Here is a 22,377-nt window from a genome sequence, read left to right as displayed (position 1 = left end):
GTCACACAGGACTCCCGATGCTAACCTCCACTTCATCCACCCCACCCCTATACGGTGTGTGACATCCTGGTCGATATCCTCGATCCCCTAAATAACCGACCCAAGGTACTTGAAACTACCCCTCTTGGGAATGACTTATTAAATCCTAAAGACACGTGGAATACCGAATTATTCCCGGTCTAGGTTGCAACCTTTCTGATGGAAAAAGGGGTTATGCAGTCATCATCTAAATGTATATCTCCGAGTCCCGTTTGTATTTTACTTTTCAGGGAATGGACCAAAAGGAAGGAGTAATTCAGTGTTCGCGATTTCATACTCCAAAGTTCAAACATTGGGGGGACTATGCATATAGATAAGGAAGAAAAAGAACCAAAAATCCTGAATCAAAAACCTTGAAGAAACCGTAAAAAGGTGTGAACTCGCGAAAAGGATGCAAGATACATTCCATATTCCTAAGAGTTTTAGGTTAAGGCCAAAATTTAATCAAGGGATAATAGACCCGATTTTATATCTGAAAATCTGTTACAAAGAAAGCAGTTATGAAAGTGTTGTACGAATAAAAGAGAAAATGATGTACGAATTTTATTTGAAAGTTCAAAGCATAAAACTTCCTGGAATTATTTCTTTTTTGTCTACTTCGTCTTTCATATATTTACACCAATATGAAGATAAGACGTCATCTTCATCAGTGTTGTTTATATAAAAGGGCACTCTTTTATAAAAACCCGTGTTTATCAAAGTTACAGATTATTAAAGCATTTTTAAATGCAAGAAAAAAGATCAAATATCAAAGAGCAGAGTAAACGATAAAAGTAACCGAAGCGCGCATACACACATACACACACACACACACACACACATATATATATATATGTGTGTGTGTGTGTGCTTTGGAAAAAATAGAGGTATTAGTTTATCATTAAGCCCTAAAAGAAGACAGGGATATCCCAAAAATATCCTTTCCAAAAATAACAAACTTCTTAAAAAGTTGTTAAGCTAAACAAACATAAACAAAAGTAGGAAAAAACTAAAGAGCATCATCCACGGGAGCATCATCAACGGGAGAAGAAGGATTAACTTGAGAAGAAGAGGCTTGAACATCAGCCTCACCAAGAACAAGTCAATTTCCATCACCCTCGGGACCTTCGTCTTCAGGTGAGGAAATGCTTTGATGTTGCTGAGTTTTATCAATTGCTTCTTTAGCCTTAGCAATCGCAACATTAAGGTCAAAATCCTCCTGGTTAGCTTCAATTAGAGTCTCAAGGCGAGTGTTTAAGAAAGCCCAGCTCACATCCAATGATAGTTTATCCTCGAGAATCTCATAATCCTTCTCCCACTAGTCAATTCCAACTCTCAGCTCTTCTTTTTCTACTTTAGAGGCATCGTAAGTTATTTTCAAAGGAGCGAGAGAACTTTCCAAGAACTGAATCTTATCAGTAGACACACAGAGATCTTCTTAAGCTTGAGTAAGTGTTTGAACCAATTCTCCCGCATAAACCTCTTTTTGATTAAGGAGTTCCTTCGAACTCCTTATTTCTTCAGTTGCCTTGGAAAGTTGTTCAGCAAAAGAGGACTCAAGTATATCCTTATCTTTTCCAACCTGGATAGAAAAAGCTTTTTCAACTGCTAATTCAGCAACAATCACCCTCATTTGTTGTTCCAACGCATTTTTTTCTTCCGCTAGAGCCTCTTTTTCCAGTTGAAGACCTTCAAATTGTTCCTTCTAGTTGTCATCTTCAGTGCGAAAACCTATAACTTGCTGCTCCGCCTGAGATACACTTTTCAAAAGCTCTATGCCAATCAAGTTGATATGCAAAAAAGCAAGAAGAGTTGTGAATGAGAAAGAGAAAAGAAAGGAAATATAATTAAGCATGTACCTTCAAAGAAGAATGAATGATATCATTCACAACTCTTCTTGCAAAGGAAATATAATTAAGCATGTACCTTCAAAGAAGAATGAATGATATCATTCATTAAAGTCAGTAAGCTATGGCCTTCTAACTTCCTCTCTCTACGGGGACTAGTAGAGTTTTCAACCACACATTGGCTTGACCAGATTTTCTTAGTAAGTTCCCACATTCAAGAACCTCAACAACAACTCTTTTCATTACCATCCTACTGCTAGAAGGTTCGGACTCTGCATGGGAGGCAGCCACGAGAATAGCAGACGAAGTGGATGCAGCCACTGGAGTAACAACAAGAGTAGCATCAGGTAAATACATGGGGGTTAATGGAAGCCAAAACTGGAAGGGCAGCAAGAGGCAATTCTTCGAAAACAATCCCAGAAGCTTCATCACCCTCGAAGCCATTAGTAAACACTTTATCAACAGAACATGGGGGAGGATCAACAACATCGTCATCGGAAATCACTAAAGGAGCACTCTCTCGCTCATCCGTGAGTCTAAAAGGGATTGAACTTGTTGGAGGGTCATGAGAAGGAGTAGTTTCATCATTAGAAACTACAGGTCTTCTGACTCGTGGTCTTCGCACTAAAGAACCATCCTATGTCTCCTCTTCCTCATCAAAGCCACCGGCTCCACCAGTTTTCCTTTTTGAAGAAGAGGCACTTAAAATTCTTTCCTGAGCAAGACTCATGGAAAGCCTGGTTGATAGAACAAATGCGGGACTAATGCCATGAATAGGAAACCCTAATAAAAAGGGAAGGACGAGAAATTCTTGAATAAACAAGGAAGAGAAAAGGAAAAATAATGAAGGTAAAAATTACTGTGCGTCTTCACTTTCCAACCGAATTTTTTTGAGAAAGGTATTTCCAGGACCTTTTCTCCATAGGTGCAACTGTTAACATTTTTCTACCCAAGTACGAAATTTGGGAATTTCATCAAAAACTTTCATGGTTGCTGAAAAATTGGGTATATGATTATCGTGAAGTCTTTTGAGATATTTTTTTTAAAAAAAGGTAGAAAGCTTAAGTGCAAAGTTCCATTTCTCCGGGAAAGGCATATTTTCGTCTCCCACTAATCCACTAAAAACGAGCATACCAGCCACGGTTTCAATCATCCTCAAGGCTAACCAAAACTCTTTATTTCTAGCCAAGAGAGTAAAGACACCTTTACGAAACAGTTTGGGGGAGTACAGGTGAAGAAAGTGCCAAAAAGTGAAAGGCATGGAAACCAGATCTGCTAAATAACGAAGTAATGCAACAACCCTCCATACTATGGGGCCAATCTGGCCAAGAAACACGTTGAAATAACGACAAAATTCAATGATTATTGGATCAATAGGAGGTTTGAACCCTAATGTGAACGGGTAGGTATAAACAAAAGAAAAACCGGCATGATAGGAAGTAATTCTCTGGTTGGCTTCAGGAACTAAAACTGAGACATCTTGTTTCCATTAACACTCTCTTCGAACCAGGGAAAGAAGTCCAGTAGTGATCAAACTGAAAGTACAAGAGGGGAGGGCTGAATTGTATGATTATTAAAAAATTGGTCAACTGTATTTAGACTTAGTCGACTAATACGAAGACAACTTGTACAAAACTATTATTCCTTTCGATTTCAATAAGTGTAAATTACAACAAACAGTAAAGGAACATAATATAATATGAGAGCGATAAAGTAAATGACACCAAAAAATTTTATACTGGTTCGGAACCAATAGGTATCCTAATCCAGTCCTCTTGGGTTGCAAGAGTGTTATCTTTTATATCTCTTTGTAAGTTGAATCTAGTACAACCTTTGTGATTTTCAGCGATCAATACCAATGTTGACAAGGTTGGTTTTCACTCACTCACCAACAACAAACAAAGGATTTTGCTCACCAACAACGACACTTTGATTTTCACTCGCTCACCAAAGAAATTAATAATGACACAACCTCTCAGTATTTTTGCCTTTCTCTCTATATTTTATGATACTAGTAAACTTAAGAATACAATGCTTGACTAAGGTGCAGAAAGGGTAGGAAAATTGTCTGCGAAGCTGGTGCTGAGAAGTGTCTTCATATCCTCTTTAAATAGTTATTCCTCTTGCTTGGAATTATTCAGATCACTACTCTATATTTGGTGTACATCCTCCTTGATATGGTTTCTTGATTTGTCACATAATTGAGGTGGCTTGTTCTTTTTTTGTTTGTTGTTGTACTCTTTGCTATTTTGTGCAAGACCAAAGAGATTTGAAATTGCTACATAACAATAGCTATTTGGAAGAGAGTTTAGCTATTTGTGGAAAATATTTAATGAATAGTACTGATTGTCTATCCTAAGGAATTTGTCTTGATCTTCTTTGAATCTAGATGTGTTCAGTGCATGTGCTTCTTGATCTTCTTGCTGGCTTGTCTCCAAATTTGTCTTATACACTTCCTTATATTATGGCATCCAGTTGTATAGCAAAAATCTTTCAAGATCATATTCCTCCTTAATAGCAGTACCAAGCCTATATTAATACTTTTCCTTTTTGAGTGTAGTACCGATCTTCTTTCCACTTCAAATTTCTTCCTTTTTCTAGAGCAATACCATTCTTCTGTCCAATCTTCCTCTCATAAGGTAGTAGATCTTCAATATAGAAAATATTTTCTACTTTGTTCTTGAAATATAATTTCTTACCATAATATTATAGTAAGAACATTCCTTTCTTCCATACGTAGAATATCTTGTTCAAAACTTTAAGGAGCATTCTTCCATAATTTTTCTAGTGACTTCTTCCAGTACTTTAGTAAAATACTCAACATTTGAAACTTTGAACTTCAAATGTTATTCCTTGCATTAAGCTTGTAGATCAATTCTTTGGAAATAATCTTTATTTCCATATTTGATTGGATTGACACAAACTCCTTCTTTCTTGAACTAGCCAATATTCCTTTAGCAGGTCAATACTCTTTTCCATTGCATAATCTTCCTCTTTTGTATTACTTGTACCAATCTTCTATATTTTCTTTTCCATATCTTCTCTCGTAATTCCATCTCACAATAAATCTCAATAATATCCTCCATAAAAGTAGTATGCATTGTAGATATTTTCTTCCTTAACTTTGTAGTAAATCAACCATCATTCTTCCATCTGCTTTCCACAATAAACCTGTACCAATAAAATAAATTTACCACAAGTAAATATTCTTTGATTAAATCTTATGTTGGTTTGGTATCATCAAAATTAGTCTGTGAAACCTTGGGGCTAACACAAACTCGGGTAAAGGTCAGCAGGATTGAGGGATGCCATAGAAGAAACTTGATTCCTTATGATTTCACGATCAGTTACAAAAGAAAATTCTTGAGGAACAATATCTGCAACTGTGGATTCACGCACAGGATTAGTTAAATCTCTACTTCTAGAAAAAGATCTAGGGGTTAAAGGAGACCTAGGCCTAGAAGAAGATGACTTAGTAGCACTACTCTAGAAAGAAGAACCACAGTTGGATATTGAACCAAGACTACGAAGCCTACCACCTCTCCTACTTCTAGTAGGAGCATTAGAAGGGGCAAACCCATCAACAATCACAACCTTGCGAGGGTCTAGTAAAGACATGATTGTTCAAAAAATACTGAAGGAAGGATGCAGAAAATGCAAAGAAGTAATAAGATGATGGATACTGAAGAAGGAAGACTCTAAGAAATAAAAAAAGAATGAAGTATTTATAAGGAGACATGACCATTGTTAAAGTTGATCATTATGAAGCGTCATAATGGAATCGTCACTTCGTGGCTGACGCAGCCGCAGAAAAATCCTAAAAAATGCTAAAAAACTACAGAGCCAGTCGTTAGAAGCCATGTGGCATGGGCATTAAATGGGTGTGATGTAAGTCGCATCGATTCTGAAGGAGATATGATAACTCGAAAAACGGCGGTAAAGAATTCCCACCATAAAAGCTTACCACTTCCCGAATGTTCAGTTGAGAATATTTAGAAAGTTGGGGGACTATCTGTATTGGTGAAAAAAGGTGTTACACATGGAATGTTAGTATGCTGACGAAGCATGCTACGTGGATCAGTGATATAGCGACAAGTGGCATTCTCAATTAATAGAATTAAGAATGTGAGGAAGGCACATGAGAAACACCCACGAGATAGGGCAGAGAAGAGAACCGGGCCTGATAGTTGTCAAAGAAGAGGCGAGGACGGAATGAATAAGGATCAAAAAGAAGGGAAAATATGAACCTGAAGTAAATAAGGAAGGAGAGTCGGAGCAGTTATAAGGCATTTATAGCAATAAATATGCCAGTTACGACTATCTATGGTAATAGGCAATTAATACAATTAATGTTATAACGACCTGACTGGTTGTTTTTCCTTCTAGGACCCCGTTCCCTTAAATAAAACTTCCCGTGCTTGCTTTAGCTAATTTACGACTTGCAGGGACGGTCGGTTCGGGAATTAGAAGAGTTTTGAGTGAAATATGTCCATTTGATTCTTTAATATTCTTTTAAAAGACTAAGTTTGACTTTGGTCAATATTTTGAGTAAACGGACCCGGATCCGTGATTTGACGGTCCCGCAGGGTCCGTGGAAAAATATGGGACCTGGGCGTATGTCCAGGATAGAATTCCGAGGTCCCTAGTCCGAGTAATGAATTTTTATTAGAAATTGTTAATTTGAAGTTTTAAGGATTTAAAGAAACTAAGTAATCATTGATTTTCTAGGTATCGGGATCTTATTTTGGTTCTAAAACCGGGTACACGTCCAAAATATCATTTAAGACTTGCTTGTAAAATTTGGTGTCAATCCGAGTAGTTTAAGGGCGTTTTGGCCCGTTAAAGGCAAATTAAGAACATGAAGTTCATAAGTTTGATTCATTTGGTTTTAGGGGATGCTTTCTAGATTTGACGTTGTTTCGGGTGTTCCGAAGGTTTGAGTAGGTCCGCCTCGTGATTTCAGACTTGTTGGTATGTTCAGGCGGGGCTCGGGAGCCCCGAGTGTCAAACGGACGAGGCTCGAGTGAAGTGGAAAATTTGGAAAAGGGCTGAAGAATTGCTGCTTCTGTCATAATCGCATCTGTGATTCTTGGACCACAGATGCGGTTCTTCCATCGCGAAAGTGGCCCAGGTGGCCAGGCTACGAAACCGCAGATGCGTCTCCCAAGCCGCAGAAGCGGCTCTGCAGATACGGCCTTGAGACCGCAGATGCGGTCCCAGCTTTCCTTCCCCTTTTCGCAGATGCGGTCCTCTGACCGCAGATGCGGAAATCGCTGGGTAGTGAGGTTCATTTAATATGAGTTCAATACCATTTTTATCACTTATACACTCTTCCATTGGCGATTTTGGAAGCTTTGGAGAGGAGGCTTCCACTTAGCATTGTGTGGTAAGTTTATTCCATCCATCTTTAGTTTAATACTTGCATATTAGATAGATTAAACAATATAAATTAGGTAAAAATTAAGGGGTTAGAGCAAGACCTAGGGTTTTAATAAAACTTAGATTTAACCACGAAATTTATTATGAAATGAATTAGGAATCATATATTATTGATCCTTAGGTTGTGGAGAACAACTTCCTTCGAAAAATCTCGGAATCCGGGCACGTGGGCCCGGGGTCGGAATTTAGGAAACTTGTGTAAAAGGTTGGGAAATTGCTTAAATAGTTACAATTCGATCTTGTGAGTCTATATTGACAAGTTCTTACTTTATTTAACTAGTTTGGGATTGTTTGGCTCCGAATTGAGGGCTTGGACTTGTTCTTGATATTTGGAAGTGCGCTTGGTGCGAGGTGAGTCTCCTTTCTAACCTTATAAGAGGGAATTCTCCCCATAGGTATAATAATTGAGAAAATTGCTACTAAATGTGGGGGCTATGTACGCACTAGGTGACGAGAGTCCTTGCGTAGCTACTATGACATTAATTGCTTAGGTAGATTAGGAACCACATCATGCCTAAATTGTGAATATATCCATATTAACTTGCTAATGTGATCATTTATAATATGTTAGAGACTTGGAAAGAAATAAAGGTGAACATGTGAACTTGTTGAACTCTTGTAAGAATCTATTTGTATATAAATGCGCCTTTATGTGTATTCTTGATGTTTCTTGATCTTTATGGATCAGGCCGATCGCCTCGGTTTAAATAGATGCATCTATGGTTCGCGCCGTTCGACCCTCGGTAGTTCACAGTTTATTTTCTGTTGGAGTGGGCCGTCGACCTCAGCATAATGTGCGCATGATATTTTTGCGAAATCTTATACATGACTTGTTTTGTTAAGTATTTTGAAATATAAATGGCTAACTGAAATATGTTCAAGAACATGATTATTGCTTTTCGTTATAAACTGTTGATTATTGGTGATCCCCATGCTTAGCATAACACTTTCATATTATTTTGACCCTAGTAAGTATCAAGTTGACCTCTCGTCTCTACTTCTTCGAGATTAGATGGGATACTTACTGGGTACATATTGTTTATGTACTCATACTATAATTCTGTACTTAATTGTACAGGATCTGAGGCAGGTATATCTGGTTACCATTCTGGTGCGCGCCCCTGGTTTAGTGACCGGGGCTTCCACGGTGAGCTGCTTCGTTCCTATGCCGTTCAGCAGTCGGATGCAGTCTTTTATTACTTTTGTTATCTTTTCTATCTTAGACAGTAGGACAGAGACATTCTTTGTATATTTACTAGATGCCTATACTTGTGACACCAGGCCTTGGCACACACATTAGTAGACATTTATTCTGGGTTGTATAATCGAGTTATATACATTATTGATCACTCATGGTTTTAAATCTGAATTGGAGCATCCGCTTTACTTGTTTCTGATAAAAATAATATAAGAATTTAATTATGTTTCCGCGTTGGCTTGCCTGGCAATAGTGTCGGGCGCCTTCATGACCTATTACGGAAATGGATCGTGACAACATGGTATTAGAGCACTAGGTTCACGTAGGTCTCACAAGTCATGGGCAAACCTAATAGAGTCTTGTAGATTGGTACGAAGACGTCTATATTTATCTTCGAGAGGCTATAGGGTATTAGGAAAGACTACTCTTTATTCATTTCCTATCGTGCAGTGGTTGGTGTACTAAATTTCCCTCTTCTATTCACTCACAGATGGTGAGGACATGCACGGCTGACGTTTCGGACCCGGGAGAAGCTACTCCCCCCGTTGCTAGAGGCCGAGGTAGAGGCCAGGGGAGGGCACCGGCCCGTGGTAAGGGACGAGGGCATCCCAGAGATATTCCAGTAGCACCACCAGCAGATCATGCGGGAGATCCTATCATCGAGGAGCAGGGCGAGGTGCCCGTAGCTGAGCCTACCCAGACATATTTTATGACAGCACCGGGATTTCAGGAGGTCATGGGCCGCATGCTACGGTTCATGGATTCTATGACTCAGGCTGGTTTATTTCCAGCAGATCCAGCTACCTCACAGGCAGGAGGGGGAGCATAGACCCTTAATGCTCAAGCTCCAGGTCATGCAGTTGCAATGTATCAGACTCCGGGTGCACTACTCGCAGATGGGGCCTAGTCAGTCGCCGTAGTGGCGCCCCAGCCCAGACTAGCTGCGGACAGTGACCCGCAGAAGTTATTAGACAGATGGACTAGACTTCACCCTCCTATCTTCGGGGGTGAGAGACATGAGGATGCCCAGGACTTCATCGATAGGTGCAGAGACAAACTACACAACATGAGGATATTGGAGTCATATGGAGTTGACTTCACTACTTTTCAGCTGGAGGGCAGGGCCCGTAGATGGTGGCAGTCCTATGCTCTTGGCAGGCCAGCAGGTTCTCCTCCACTCATTTGGGGTCAGTTCACACAGTTATTACTGGATCGGTACATTCCACCCTCTGAGAGGGAAAAGTGTAGTATCAGTTTGAGCATCTTGAGCAGGGCCAGATGTAGGTGACCGATTATGAGCTAAGGTTCTCTGAGTTGTCTCGCCATGCACTCATGATACTTCCCACAGATATAGAGAGAGTGCAGAGATTTGTTGCGGGGTTACACCCCACTATCCAATATGGTATGGCCCGAGAGGTAGAGATGGGTACAGGGTATCAGCTAGTGGTTGAGATTGCTCGCATGATTGAGGGATATCATCTGAGGGGTAGAGAGCAGATGCAGCAGGATAAGAGGGATAGATTCTCCGGAGAGTTCAGAGGCGCCCCGGCTAGGGGTAGAAGTCAGTTTGGGAGGGGTCAGCCCAACAGGCCCCCATTTTCAGCACCACCACCTACTCGGGTAGCTCCAGCGCGCCCTTATTTTAGCGCCATGCCAGAGAGTTCTTATCGCCGTCCAGCTATTCAGGGTTCCTCCAGTGGGTATTCAGGTGCTCCAGATTCTTCTAGTTCTTATTTCAGTGCTATGCCGGAGAGTTCATACCGCCTACCAGCTATCTAGGCCTCTTCCAGTGGATCTATGGGTTTTCAGAGTCAGCCATCAGGGCAGCAGGTCACCGCACCGCATAGTTGTTTTGAATACGGAGACCCTGGTCACATGAGGAGATACTGCCCCAGACTTTGGGGCAAGGCAGTGCAGCAGGGTCAGCAACCCATGATTTCAGTACCAGCTGCCCAACCACCTAGAGGTGGAGGGCAGGCTGGTAGAGGCCGTCCTAGAGGTGGAGGCCAGGCAGGGAGAGGTCAGCCAGCTACTGCTCAGTCAGGTGGAGGCCAGCCAGCCGGCGCTCCAACCAGATTCTATACCCTTCTGACCAGGCTAGATGCATTGGCCTTAGATGCCATCATTACAGGTATTATTTCCGTCGGTGGTAGTGATGCTTCGGTACTATTTGATCCAGGGTCTATTTATTCATATGTATCGTCTCTGTTTGCTAGTTTCCTGGTTATTTCTCCTGAGCCTTTGGGCACTCCTGTTCATGTGTCCACTCTTATGGGTGATTTTGTGGTTGTGGATCAGATCTACCGGTTTTGTGTGGTCACCTTCTGTGGTTTCGAGACTAGAGCAGATCTTCTGTTGCTTGATATGATCGATTTTGATGTCATCCTGGGCATGGATTGGTTATCTCCATATCATGCCATCCTAGATTGCCATGCTAAGACTGTTTCACTAGTGATGCCAGGGTTACCGAGGTTGGAATGGAAGGGTTCCATAGTTGATACACCTAGTCGGGTTATTTCTTTCCTGAAGGCTCGGCGTATGGTCGAGAATGGGTGTTTGGCTTATTTAGCTTATGTTCGAGACATCACCGCAGAGTCTCCGACGATTAATTCGGTACCAGTAGTCCAAGAGTTCACCGATGTTTTTCCTTCTGATCTTCCTGGCATGCCTCCAGATCGTGATATTGATTTCTGTATTTATTTGGCTCCAGGCACTCAGCCTATATCTATTCCACCGTACTGTATGGCTTCTAAAGAATTGAAGGAGTTGAAGGAGCATCTTGAGGAGTTGTTGGCGAAGGGGTTTGTTAGGCCCAGTGTATCGCCTTGGGGTGCACCAGTGTTATTTGTGAAGAAGAAGGATGGGACTATGCGGCTATGCATTGATTACCACCAGTTGAACAAAGTCACCATCAAGAACAAGTATCCATTGCCTTGGATTGATGATTTGTTCGACCAGTTGCAGGGTGTTAGGGTATTTTCTAAGATCGACTTGAGGTCAGGGTATCATCAGCTGAAGATTCGGGACTCAAATGTTCTGAAGACTGCATTCCGGACTAGATATGGCCATTATGAGTTTCTGGTGATGTCCTTTGGCTTGACTAATGCCCCAGCAACATTTATGGATTTGATGAACATGGTATTCATGCCTTATATTGATTCGTTTTTCATCGTCTTCATTGACGACATCTTGATATACTCATGTAGCCTGGGGGAGCACGAGCAGCATTTGAGAGTAGTGCTTCAGACCTTGCAAGAGCAGAAGTTGTATGCTAAGTTCTCCAAGTGTGAGTTTTGACTAGAGTCAGTGGCATTCTTGGGACATGTTGCGTCAGGAGAGGGTATTAAGGTGGATCCCAAGACGATTGAGGCAGTTCAGAGTTGTCCACGTCCTACTTCAGTGACCGAGATCAGGAGCTTCCTGGGGCTAACAGGTTATTACCGGGGATTCGTGCATGGCTTTTCATCTATTGCATCACCTTTGACAAGATTGACACAAAAGGGTGCTCCATTTCGTTGGTCCAATGATTGTGAGGAGAGCTTCCAGAAGCTCAAGACAGCTTTGACTACGACACCAGTTCTTGTATTGCCTTCCGGGTCGGGGATGTATATAGTATATTGCGATGCTTCACGCGTTGGCTTGGGATATGTACTGATATAGGAGGGGCGAGTTATTGCATATGCTTCGCGTTAGCTGAAGGTTCACGAGAAGAATTATCCTGTGCACGATCTAGAGTTGGCCGCAATTGTTCACGCCCTTAAGATATAGAGGCATTATCTGTATGGAGTGTCATGTGAGGTTTATACCGATCATCGCATCTTGCAGCATTTGTTCAAGCAGAGGGATCTTAATTTAAGGCAGCGTAGGTGGCTTGAGTTGCTGAAGGATTATAACATTACCATTCTTTATCATCCGGGCAAGGCAAATGTGGTTGCGGATGCCTTAAGCAGGAAGTCAGAGAGTATGGGTAGTTTAGCATTCATTCCAGCAGGGGAGAGGCCACTAGCTTTGGACATTCAGTCCTTGGCTAACAGACTTGTGAGGTTGGACATTTCAGAGCCCAGCCGAGTTCTTACATGCGTGGTGGCTCAATCTTCTTTATTGGGGTAGATCAAGGCCTGGCAGTTCGATGATCCACATTTGACAGTTCTTAGAGAGACGGTACTTCAGGGAGGTGCCAAGGAGGTTTCTATTGGCGAGGATGGTGTTTTGCAGCTTCAGGGCCGTCTATGTGTTCCTAATGTTTATGGTCTGAGGGAGAGGATTCTAGAGGAGGCCCACAGCTCGCGGTATTCCATTCATCCAGGTGCCACAAAGATGTATCGTGACTTGACACAGCATTTTTGGTGGCGGATAATGAAGAAGGACATAGTAGAGTATGTGGCTAAATGTTTGAATTGCCAGCAGGTCAAGTATGAGCACCAGAGGCCGAGTGGCCTACTTCAGCAGATGCCTATTCCGGAGTGGAAGTGGGAGCGCATCACCATGGATTTCGTAGTTGGGTTGCCGCGGACTTTGCGAAAGTTTGATTCAGTATGGGTCATTGTGGATAGGTTGACCAAGTCGGCTTACTTCATTCCAGTGGTGACTACCTATACATCGGAGAGGTATGCTCAGGTTTATATTTGGGAGATAGTCCGGTTGCACGGTGTGCCTGTTTCTATCATATCAGACAGAGGCCCTCAGTTCACTTCCCATTTCTGGAGAGCCGTTCAGAGTGAGTTGGGGACCCGTGTAGAGCTTAGCATAGCATTCCATCCTCAGACCGACGGGCTGTCAGAGCGGACAGTTCAAATTTTAGAGGATATGCTTAGAGCATGTGTGATTTACTTTGGGGGTAAGTGGGATCAGTTCTTGCCTTTAGCGAAGTTTGCGTACAACAACAGCTATCAGTCCAGCATAGAGATGGCTCCGTACGAGGCTTTATATGGTCGACGTTGTTGTTCTCCTATTGAGTGGTTTGAGTCGGGTGAGGCTAAGTTACTCGGTACAGATTTGGTACAGGATGCCTTGGATAAGGTAAAGTTGATTCAGGAGAGGCTTCGCATAACTCAGTCTAGGCAGAAGAGTTACGTGGATCAGAAGGCACGTGATGTATCATTTATGGTTGGCGAGAAGTTTCTCTTGAAAGTCTCGCCAATGAAGGGAATTATGAGGTTCGGGAAGAAGAGCAAGTTGAGCCCAAGATTTATTGGTCCCTTTGAGGTGTTGCGGCGAGTTGGGGAGGTTGCCTATGAGCTTGCTTTACCCCCCAGCTTATCGGGAGTTCATCTAGTTTTTCATGTATCGATATTTCGGAAGTATCATGCCGACCTATCCCATGTGTTGGACTACAGTACTATCCATCTAGATGAGTCTTTGGGTTATGAGGAGGAGCCAGTTGCCATTATTGATAAACAGGATCGCCAGTTGAGGTCCAAGAGGATTTCTGCGGTGAGGGTCTAGTGTAGGAGTCCGAGGAGGACATGCAGAGTAGATATCCCCATTTATTCAGCAGTTCAGGTACTTTTCTATGTCCGTTCGAGGACGAACGTTTGTTTAAGAGGTGGAGAATATAATGACCCGACTAGTCATTTTGCCTTCTAGGACCCTGTTACCCTAAATAAAACTTCATGTGCTTGCTTTAGCTAATTTATGACTTGCGGGGACGGTTGGTTCGAGAATTGGAAGAGTTTTGAGTGAAATATGTCCATTTGATTCTTTAAGATTCTCTTAAAAGACTAAGTTTGACTTTGATCAATAATTTGAGCAAACGAACCCGGATCCATGATTTGATGGTCCCGGAGGGTCCGTGGGAAAATATGGGACCTGGGCGTATGCCCGGGATGTAATTCCGAGGTCCCTAGCCCGAGTAATGAATTTTTATTAGAAATTGTTAATTTGAAGTTTTAAGGATTTAAAGAAACTAAGTAATCATTGATTTCCTTGGTATCGGGCTCGTATTTTGGTTTCGAAACCTGGTATAGGCCTGAAATATCATTTAGGACTTGCCTGTAAAATTTGGTGTCAATCCGAGTAGTTTAAGGTCGTTTTGGCCCGTTAGAGGGAAATTAAGAACATGAAGTTCATAAGTTTGATTCATTTGGTTTTAGGGAATGATTTCTAGATTTGGCATTGTTTCGGGTGTTCCGAAGGTTCGAGTAGGTCCGCCTCGTGATTTCATACTTGTCAGTATGTACGGACGGGGCCCGGGAGCCCCGAGCGTCAAATGGACGAGGCTCGAGTGAAGTGAAAAATTTGGAAGGGGGCTGAAGGATTGCTGCTTCTATCATAACCGCATCTGCGGTTCTTGGACCGTAGATGCGGGACCGCAGGTATGGTTCTTCCATGGCAGAAGCGACCCAGGTGGCCACGCCAGGAAACCGCAGATGCGGCTCCCAAGCCGCAGATATGGCCCTGAGACCGCAGATGCGGTCCCAGCTTTCCCTCCCCTTTTTGCATATGCGGTCTAATTCTCGCAGATGCGGTCCTCTGACCGCAGATGCGGAAATTGCTGGGCAGTGAGGTTCATTTAATATGAGTTCAATACCATTTTTATCACTTATACACTCTTCCATTGACGATTTTGGAAGCTTTGGAGAGGAGACTTCCACTTAGCATTGTGTGGTAAGTTTATTCCATCCATCTTTAGTTTAATACTTGCATATTAGATAGATTAAACATTAGAAATTAGGTAAAAATCAAGGGGTTAGAGCAAGACCTAGGGTTTTAATAAAACTTAGATTTAACCACGAAATTTGTTATGAAATGAATTAGGAATCATATATTATTGATCCTTAGGTTGTGGAGAACAACTTCCTTCGAAAAATCTCGGAATTCGGGCATGTGGGCCCGGGGTCGGAATTTAGGAAACTTGTGTAAAAGGTTGGGAAATTACTTAAATAGTTAGAATTCGATCTTGTGAGTCTATATTGACAAGTTCTTACTTCATTTAACTAGTTTGGGATTGTTTGGCTCCGAATTGAGGGCTTGGACTTGTTCTTGATATTTGGAAGTGCGCTTGGAGCGAGATGAGTCTCCTTTCTAACCTTGTAAGAGGGAATTGTCCCCATAGGTATAATAATTGAGAAAATTGCTACTAAAGGAGGGGGCTATGTACACACTAGGTGACGAGAGTCCTTGCGTAGCTACTATGACATTAATTGCTTGGGTAGATTAGGAACCACATCATGCCTAAATTGTGAATATATCCATATTAACTTGCTAATGTGATCATTTATAATATGTTAGAGACTTGGAAAGAAATAAAGGTGAACATGTGAACTTGTTGAACTCTTGTAAGAATCTATTTGTATATAAATGTGCCTTTGTGTGTATTCTTGATGTTTCTTGATCTTTATGGATCGGGCCGATCGCCTCGGTGTAAATAGATGCATCTATGGTTCGCGTCGTTTGACCCTCGGCAGTGCACAATTTATTTTCTATTGGAGCGGGCCGTCGACCTCGGCATAATGTGTGCATGATATTTATGCGAAATCTTATACATGACTTGTTTTATTAAGTATTTTGAAATGTAAATGGCTAACTGAAATATGGTCAAGAACATGATTATTGCTATTCGTTATAAACTGTTGATTACTGGTGATCCCCATGCTTAGCATAACACTTTATCATATTATTTTGACCCTAGTAAGTATCAAGTCGACCTCTCGTCTCTACTTCTTCGAGATTAGACGGAATACTTACTGGGTACATATTGTTTATGTACTCATACTACACTTCTGTACTTAATTGTACAGGATCTGAGGCAGGTATATCTGGTTACTAGTCTGGTGCGCGCCCCTGATTTAGTGACTGAGACTTCCACGGTGAGCTGCTTCCTTCCTATGCTGTTCAGTAGCCGGATGGAGTCTTTTCTTACTTTTGCTGTCTTTTCTATCTCAGACAGTAGGATAGAGACATTCTTTTGTATATTCTACTAGATGCCTATACTTGTGACACAAGGTCTTGGCACGCACATTAGTAGACATTTATTCTGGGTTGTATAATCGGGTTATTTACGTTATTGATCACTCCTGATTTTAAATCTAAATTGGAGCATCTGCTTTACTTGTTTCTGATAAAAGTAATATAAGAATTTAATTATGCTTCCGCATTGGCTTGCCTGGCAATGGTGTCGGGCGCTTTCATGACCTATTACGGAAATGGGTCGTGACAAATGTCCATAATGAATTCAAATTATGTGAGAAAACCGTTATGATTGTACACTCCTATATAAGGATACATAATTTTATTTGTAAGGACAAGTTCCAGTACTACTGAAATACATTCTATAATTCTCTGCTTTATCAAAGTTTACAACCTTGATTTTAGGGATTGACTATCGTTTCATTCCTTACTTCTCTTTGTCAATTTTCTCTATCATTTTTATTATTTTCCTAAATATTCTTGTGAAAGTGAAGTAAAACTTGGTCATCAGTAACCTGTTTTCTTCTAAATATAGACTTTAACCGAGAAATCTATATTTTGATTAAACAGCTAGACTTATGCTTCGCATTACCATCATAATCTTCCTTTCAGGTATTAAAAGGTACAAATGCAAGAAAAGCTAAGGAAATCATGTAGTCCAAATTTTAAGTCACTGTTGCTGGAAAAGGAAAGAAAAAATGGATCTTCTGTATGATATTAACAATGTTACATAAAAAAAAGTACTCCAGGAACTTCAAGAATTCAGCGTGTAGAAGAAGTTAGGTTAACATTACTCGTAATGTGTTTCATTTTCTTTTTCAAATTTAAAAATGGAATGTTAATGAATATTAATGTATGCAACTGAGCTGTAAGATATTGGACAACGTTGTTGTTATAGCTGAGGGAGACCTTAAGGATAGAATCGTGAGAGAGATGAAGAAGAGCAGGAAAAAAAAGGAAAAATAAAATAATTTACGGGTTTGTTGTATGGGGTTTGTATGGGTTCAGGGTATGGATCTTGGGTTGGGTAAGGAAAAAAGTTCTGGACTCTTAAAAAACTGGCACATGTACAAGGGAACTGGGTTCGTTAGATAAGGGGTAGAAATGTTTAAATGGGTAATGGTAATGGTAAGGGTAGATAGTGTAGGAGTATATATAACTAATATTTAATAGTACATGGATACATGTAGCCATTTTTCGTTATGTTAGTTAAGTATTAATAATATGGGTCCCGTCGGATGATTTATCCGTTTTGCATTACTTGATGATAACTAGGGATTCTAGTATATTTTATACTGCTTTTTGCTTGAGTTTTGGATTAAAAATATATACAAGTAATCCCGAAAGCTTACATGTTGTGCTTGTTTGCAGTGTTTGGTCAAAAAGTGACAAGGAAGTAAAAACCAGCTCAAAAAGGAGTGAAACCTGCACAAGTACCAAGAACAAGTCAAAGCACCACGATAACAGTAAATCCACCATGACTGCAATGGACCCACCGCGACCGCAGTGCATTTGTTGAGGTCAGCGGTGGAAAAGATCAAAGAAGTTGCTATTTTGGAAGTTCAAGCAATGCGGTCTGCGGTTGATTATTTGCGGACCTCATCGTGGTCGCATTCCATTTGCTGCGGTCTGCGGAGAAGGGATTCCGAGAATGTGAAGTTTGGGAGATTCAAGACACCGCGGTCCGCGGTCCATTTGTTGCGGTCCGCGGTGAAGCCACCGCGGCCGCGGTCCATTTTCTGCGGACCGCAGTGGCCAAATTCAGAGACTTAGACGTGAAGCCAAAAAGCCTCACCGTGGCCGCGGTACCTCTGTCAGGGGTATTTGTGTCCAAAAAATTTGGCCTTGTATAAATACTTGTTTTTCAGATTTTTAAGGTATCTGATCTGTATCTGAGCATGTGAGTGACGTTTTTAGCTATTTTGAGCAATTGTGTAGTTAGTTTAACATTGAATCTTCAAATCTTAGCTTGTAATTATATTTTAGTGGTTATTCTTTATCTAAATATCTGGTTTCTTCCATTATTATAAGTAGCTAGACCCATTAGCTAGGGTTGTGGCTCAACCCTAGTGTGAGTATTTGATGTGTCTCTAGTTTTAAGGCTTAGATGTTTATGGGTGGTTGATATTTGGCCTGATTTGTGTTTTCCATGTTGAATTAGTGATTGCAAACATAATTTTTGCCTTTTTGACTTAGGGTCTTCTTGAGAAAGAGAGTTTGAGTCTAGGAAAATCAGGTCAACAAGGAATTGGGGAGTATTCAAGAGATTGATAGCTCCAATTAAAGGGTTAAATCTAGATATAATAATACCCGACTTGAGCCTATATTGCTTGCACAATTTTGACACCTAATTGGTCTTAAGAAAGTCAATTAGGGCAAAGTTACTCAAGCTATTGAGAGGTATAGAGTGAGTGGTGTCGTGCATTGGCTATATCGCGATCCCAAATATAACAACTTTGCCTTAGGCTTTAGAAACCATCAAGTATTCACCTAGGGGAAAGTCATTTCCCTAGTGCCTCGTTAAACATTTAGAAAACCTTACAAGCATTCATACTTAGCTTAATTTCGCATATCATTATTATAAAATTAGAAGTAACAAACAAATAAATATGATTTGAAGTGTAATCAAGAGCACTACGCACTACTAGATTAGATAGAAATCCAACTCTAAACATTGTTGTAGCTCATGTGGAATCGATCATGACCTTCTCGGGTAAAAGCTGCTTTGACTACTCTTGCCACTCTGTAATGGTGTAGGGTTAGACCTAATCACTATTTGGCGCCGTTGCTGGGGAGCTAACGGTTTTGGATATCTATCTAAATAGTTTTGTGTATTGTTTTTCTTTCCTTCCGTGTTACTAATTTGTGTGTCGCCAACTCAGGTACAAAATGGCGGCAAACAACGCACCTCTTGGAGATACTCCACCGGGGGAAGAGGTAGATGACAATATTAATGATGAGGCACCATAGGTGCCTCAAGCTCAAAGGAGAGGGCGCCATGCCAATAATAATGTTCCAGACCCTCCCCCACCACCTCCAAGAGTGGCTCCTATTTACCGTGAAAATGGTAATAACAATTAAATTTATTGATGGAACTCTAAAAATACATGATCTATTTTTATGCTAGTTGTTAAAGCAGTTGATGCTAGATATGTGAAGATAAAATATGAAATGCGAGCTAAAATAGAGTTCTAATCAAACCAAAGGGTTAGATGTCCGGGCCTCGGACTAACCGATGAGGGGCCTCGAGGTCGATGTCTGAGCTCGGGCTCGAGCCATCGGAGATAATCAGGAAGGATCTAACAATTAGGATATAATTAAAGGAGGCTATTTATGGCCAATAACAAACAATAAATGAAGAAAAAGTATGAAAGTAGTAAGCAATAGCAATAATGTCGGGAGAATATGTTAGAGAGAAAGGAGAGAGAGTTGTAATTTATCTTGTACAGAATAGTTGGAGCAACAAAGTTTACAAAGTGTCATGGATCCCTCTTATATAGGAGAGGGAATCCCAACATAGTACAAGATACATTAATTATAAAGGTATGAAAATGGGACGACTAAACTTGACACCAAGCTTTGCTAGTGCTATCTACTCGCCTTCGGAACTTCCCATCCTTGGCATCGTCATTGGGTCGAGCGTAAATGGACATCGAGGGAGAGAACTCGACTGCAACCTCGCAGCCTCGAGATCTCGATACGACTTCCCAAACACCATAATGACAAAAAATTTGACCCTTCAATTTTACCGTATACAGATAGTCTCCGCGTTTCCTGGGATGAAGTAACAGGAAACTAATTTGAGCGGCCGTTCCGAGAGCATCATTGCCGTGACGTCAACCTATAAGATCATTAATTACCATGTCCCAGAAAACCGTGCAAGGTTCGCCGTCAGATACGATTATCAAAGAACCCACGAACTGCTATTGGCTTGTCCTTTCCGCTGCCGAAGCAGTTCCTATAAATACATCAACTGTTTGATAATCCTCATCTTCGTAGCATCTTCAAATTCACGAGTCCAAACCCATCTTCTTTTACACACTTCCATATTGCTTTCTAAGAGGAGATTTTACCATTGCTATGGCTAGGACTTCTAGAATGGTTCCTCGGCGGAATGAAGCTGCATCGTCATCTCGGTCGTCTAAGGAGAAAGCCAAAGCGGTACCCACCTTGGAACAATGCTCTCCCTTCAAGCTTGATATGTCAAAAGATTTTACCGTCGATGCCACTTCATCCACACCGGGCCAGTGTGAACATGTGTCCCGATACATTAATGTCGTGACCAACATCAAAACAGTGAGGATAGACTACCGATGGGGCAAGGCAGTGAAGGTGGAAATTCCCGGCCCTGATGAAAATATAACAGACTACAAGGTTGGCTTCCTTCATGTGTATACCTACCCGTTCACCTTGGGTCCTGCTGAGTCCTCTGAATCTTCTAAACCTTATCCCCCGGAAATAGATCCAGTTATCCTTGATTTTTGCGACAAATATCAAGTGACGCTCGGCCAGATCTATCCCACTGTCTGAAGGATAATATTGATGCTCCGTCATTTTACCGAAGGGGTTGCGAGCGAAGTTTTTATCCTCAACCATTTGATTAGGTTGTACAGCCCTCGATTTTATTGAGGTTTGATCAGGCTCCACAATCGATCCAAAAAATCATTTTTCTCGAGCACCGACGAGGGGAAGGACCGAGGATGAATGAGCAGATTCGTCTGGGTGAGGACCTCGAACATCATTTCGGCCCGGAGGATGCCTTTCCCGGAGAGATAGACCACATAGCGTAAGCGACTCTCCCTTAACCATGTTTTGTAATTTTCTTCCCTTCCCCCCGGAATAATGACCTCTTTGTCGTTTCAAGCAACCGCTGCTTGGTACCCCGAGGCAGTTTCGGACCTGCCGGGATGGATTAGATGGTTAGACACTACGTTCCCATATCATGTTCGGTCTTGGACCGACCTATCCAAGGAGATATGGGTGGCCAAGAATCATGGTAGAGCTTTTTTGATATCTATGTCTTAGATTTGCATTTTTGCGTTTCTCTCTGCACCTCTTGTGCTGACAAATTATGGTTATCGTGCTTGTGCAGGTCTTGGTGAAAATATGGAGATGAGGCCACCCCCTAGTGGTGGGACGGAGGTTTTGAAGCCCGGCAAAAGAAAGAAAAGAGAAGGCAAGGCAGCTGTTGACCTTCCTACGGCAAAGAAACCCATGTCACTCGAGCATCAAGTCGTTGCTAGGACCTCCGCTTCATCTTTAGGAGCTAATCCTGGTGCCGATGATGAGGATGACGATGAGTGCCAATTAGCACGGAGGACAGGGTCGTGTGCGGGAGCCTCGCAGGTGCCTTGATCGGAGGCTACCGAGTTTGGAACGGCTGACTCGATCAGTCTCATCAATTGGGGACCCTTGAAGAGGGTGTTAGTGTGGCCTCAGATCGTATGACCGGGTTTGGCGCAGTTTCTGTTGGGGGGACCGCTGCCATCGATCCTGAAGGGTAGGGTCCCAGAGCTTTTCAGAAGTAGGGGTTGCCTTGTGGGGAAATTAGCGACATGAATGATTTCGTCTCGTGCTTTCAGGTCTCGTCAGGGGAACTGAGGGATGCTGAAGAAGCGAACGCTGTCAAAGCAGGGATTCTTCTCAAAGGGGGAGGCCCCCTTGCCAACATCTTTGACAGTGTTAGCGATAGCATCGGTCTTGATGTTCCTGGTGCCGTCAAGGCGGCGGAGGGACTCATACAACAGATGATGACTATCTTTCGTATATTCCTTTTAATCTTGGGTGTCATTCTTCATTTTTCTAACTCTTTCGTTATGTCGCAGTGCAATGATATATATGATCATGCCTCCTTCGGCTCCATGAGAAACTTTATTACCGTGAAAAGGAGTGCAAAAAGCTTACCTCGATGCTGCGGGATTCGGAGGCTCACTCTGCCCGAGGAAAGAAAGAGTTAGGAGAGCTCCA

At 41.8% G+C, this 22,377-nt stretch overlaps 1 protein-coding gene across 1 annotated transcript; it reads left to right on the top strand.

Moving 5' to 3' along the window:
- The first annotated feature begins 10,299 nt into the window (after positions 1 to 10,299).
- On the top strand, positions 10,300 to 16,398 carry LOC138888545 (uncharacterized). The gene is made up of 6 exons (XM_070170425.1): positions 10,300 to 11,303; positions 11,991 to 12,084; positions 12,613 to 12,914; positions 13,056 to 13,521; positions 16,242 to 16,310; positions 16,387 to 16,398. The coding sequence occupies exons 1-6, from the start codon at positions 10,300 to 10,302 to the stop codon at positions 16,396 to 16,398; spliced, it is 1,947 nt and encodes a 648-aa protein (XP_070026526.1).
- The last annotated feature ends 5,979 nt before the right edge of the window (positions 16,399 to 22,377 follow it).

The sequence above is a fragment of the Nicotiana sylvestris genome, chromosome 3 (genome assembly GCF_000393655.2).
Source record: "Nicotiana sylvestris chromosome 3, ASM39365v2, whole genome shotgun sequence".
NCBI classification, from domain to species: domain Eukaryota; kingdom Viridiplantae; phylum Streptophyta; class Magnoliopsida; order Solanales; family Solanaceae; genus Nicotiana; species Nicotiana sylvestris.
This window is presented reverse-complemented; position numbering and strand designations above follow the sequence as displayed.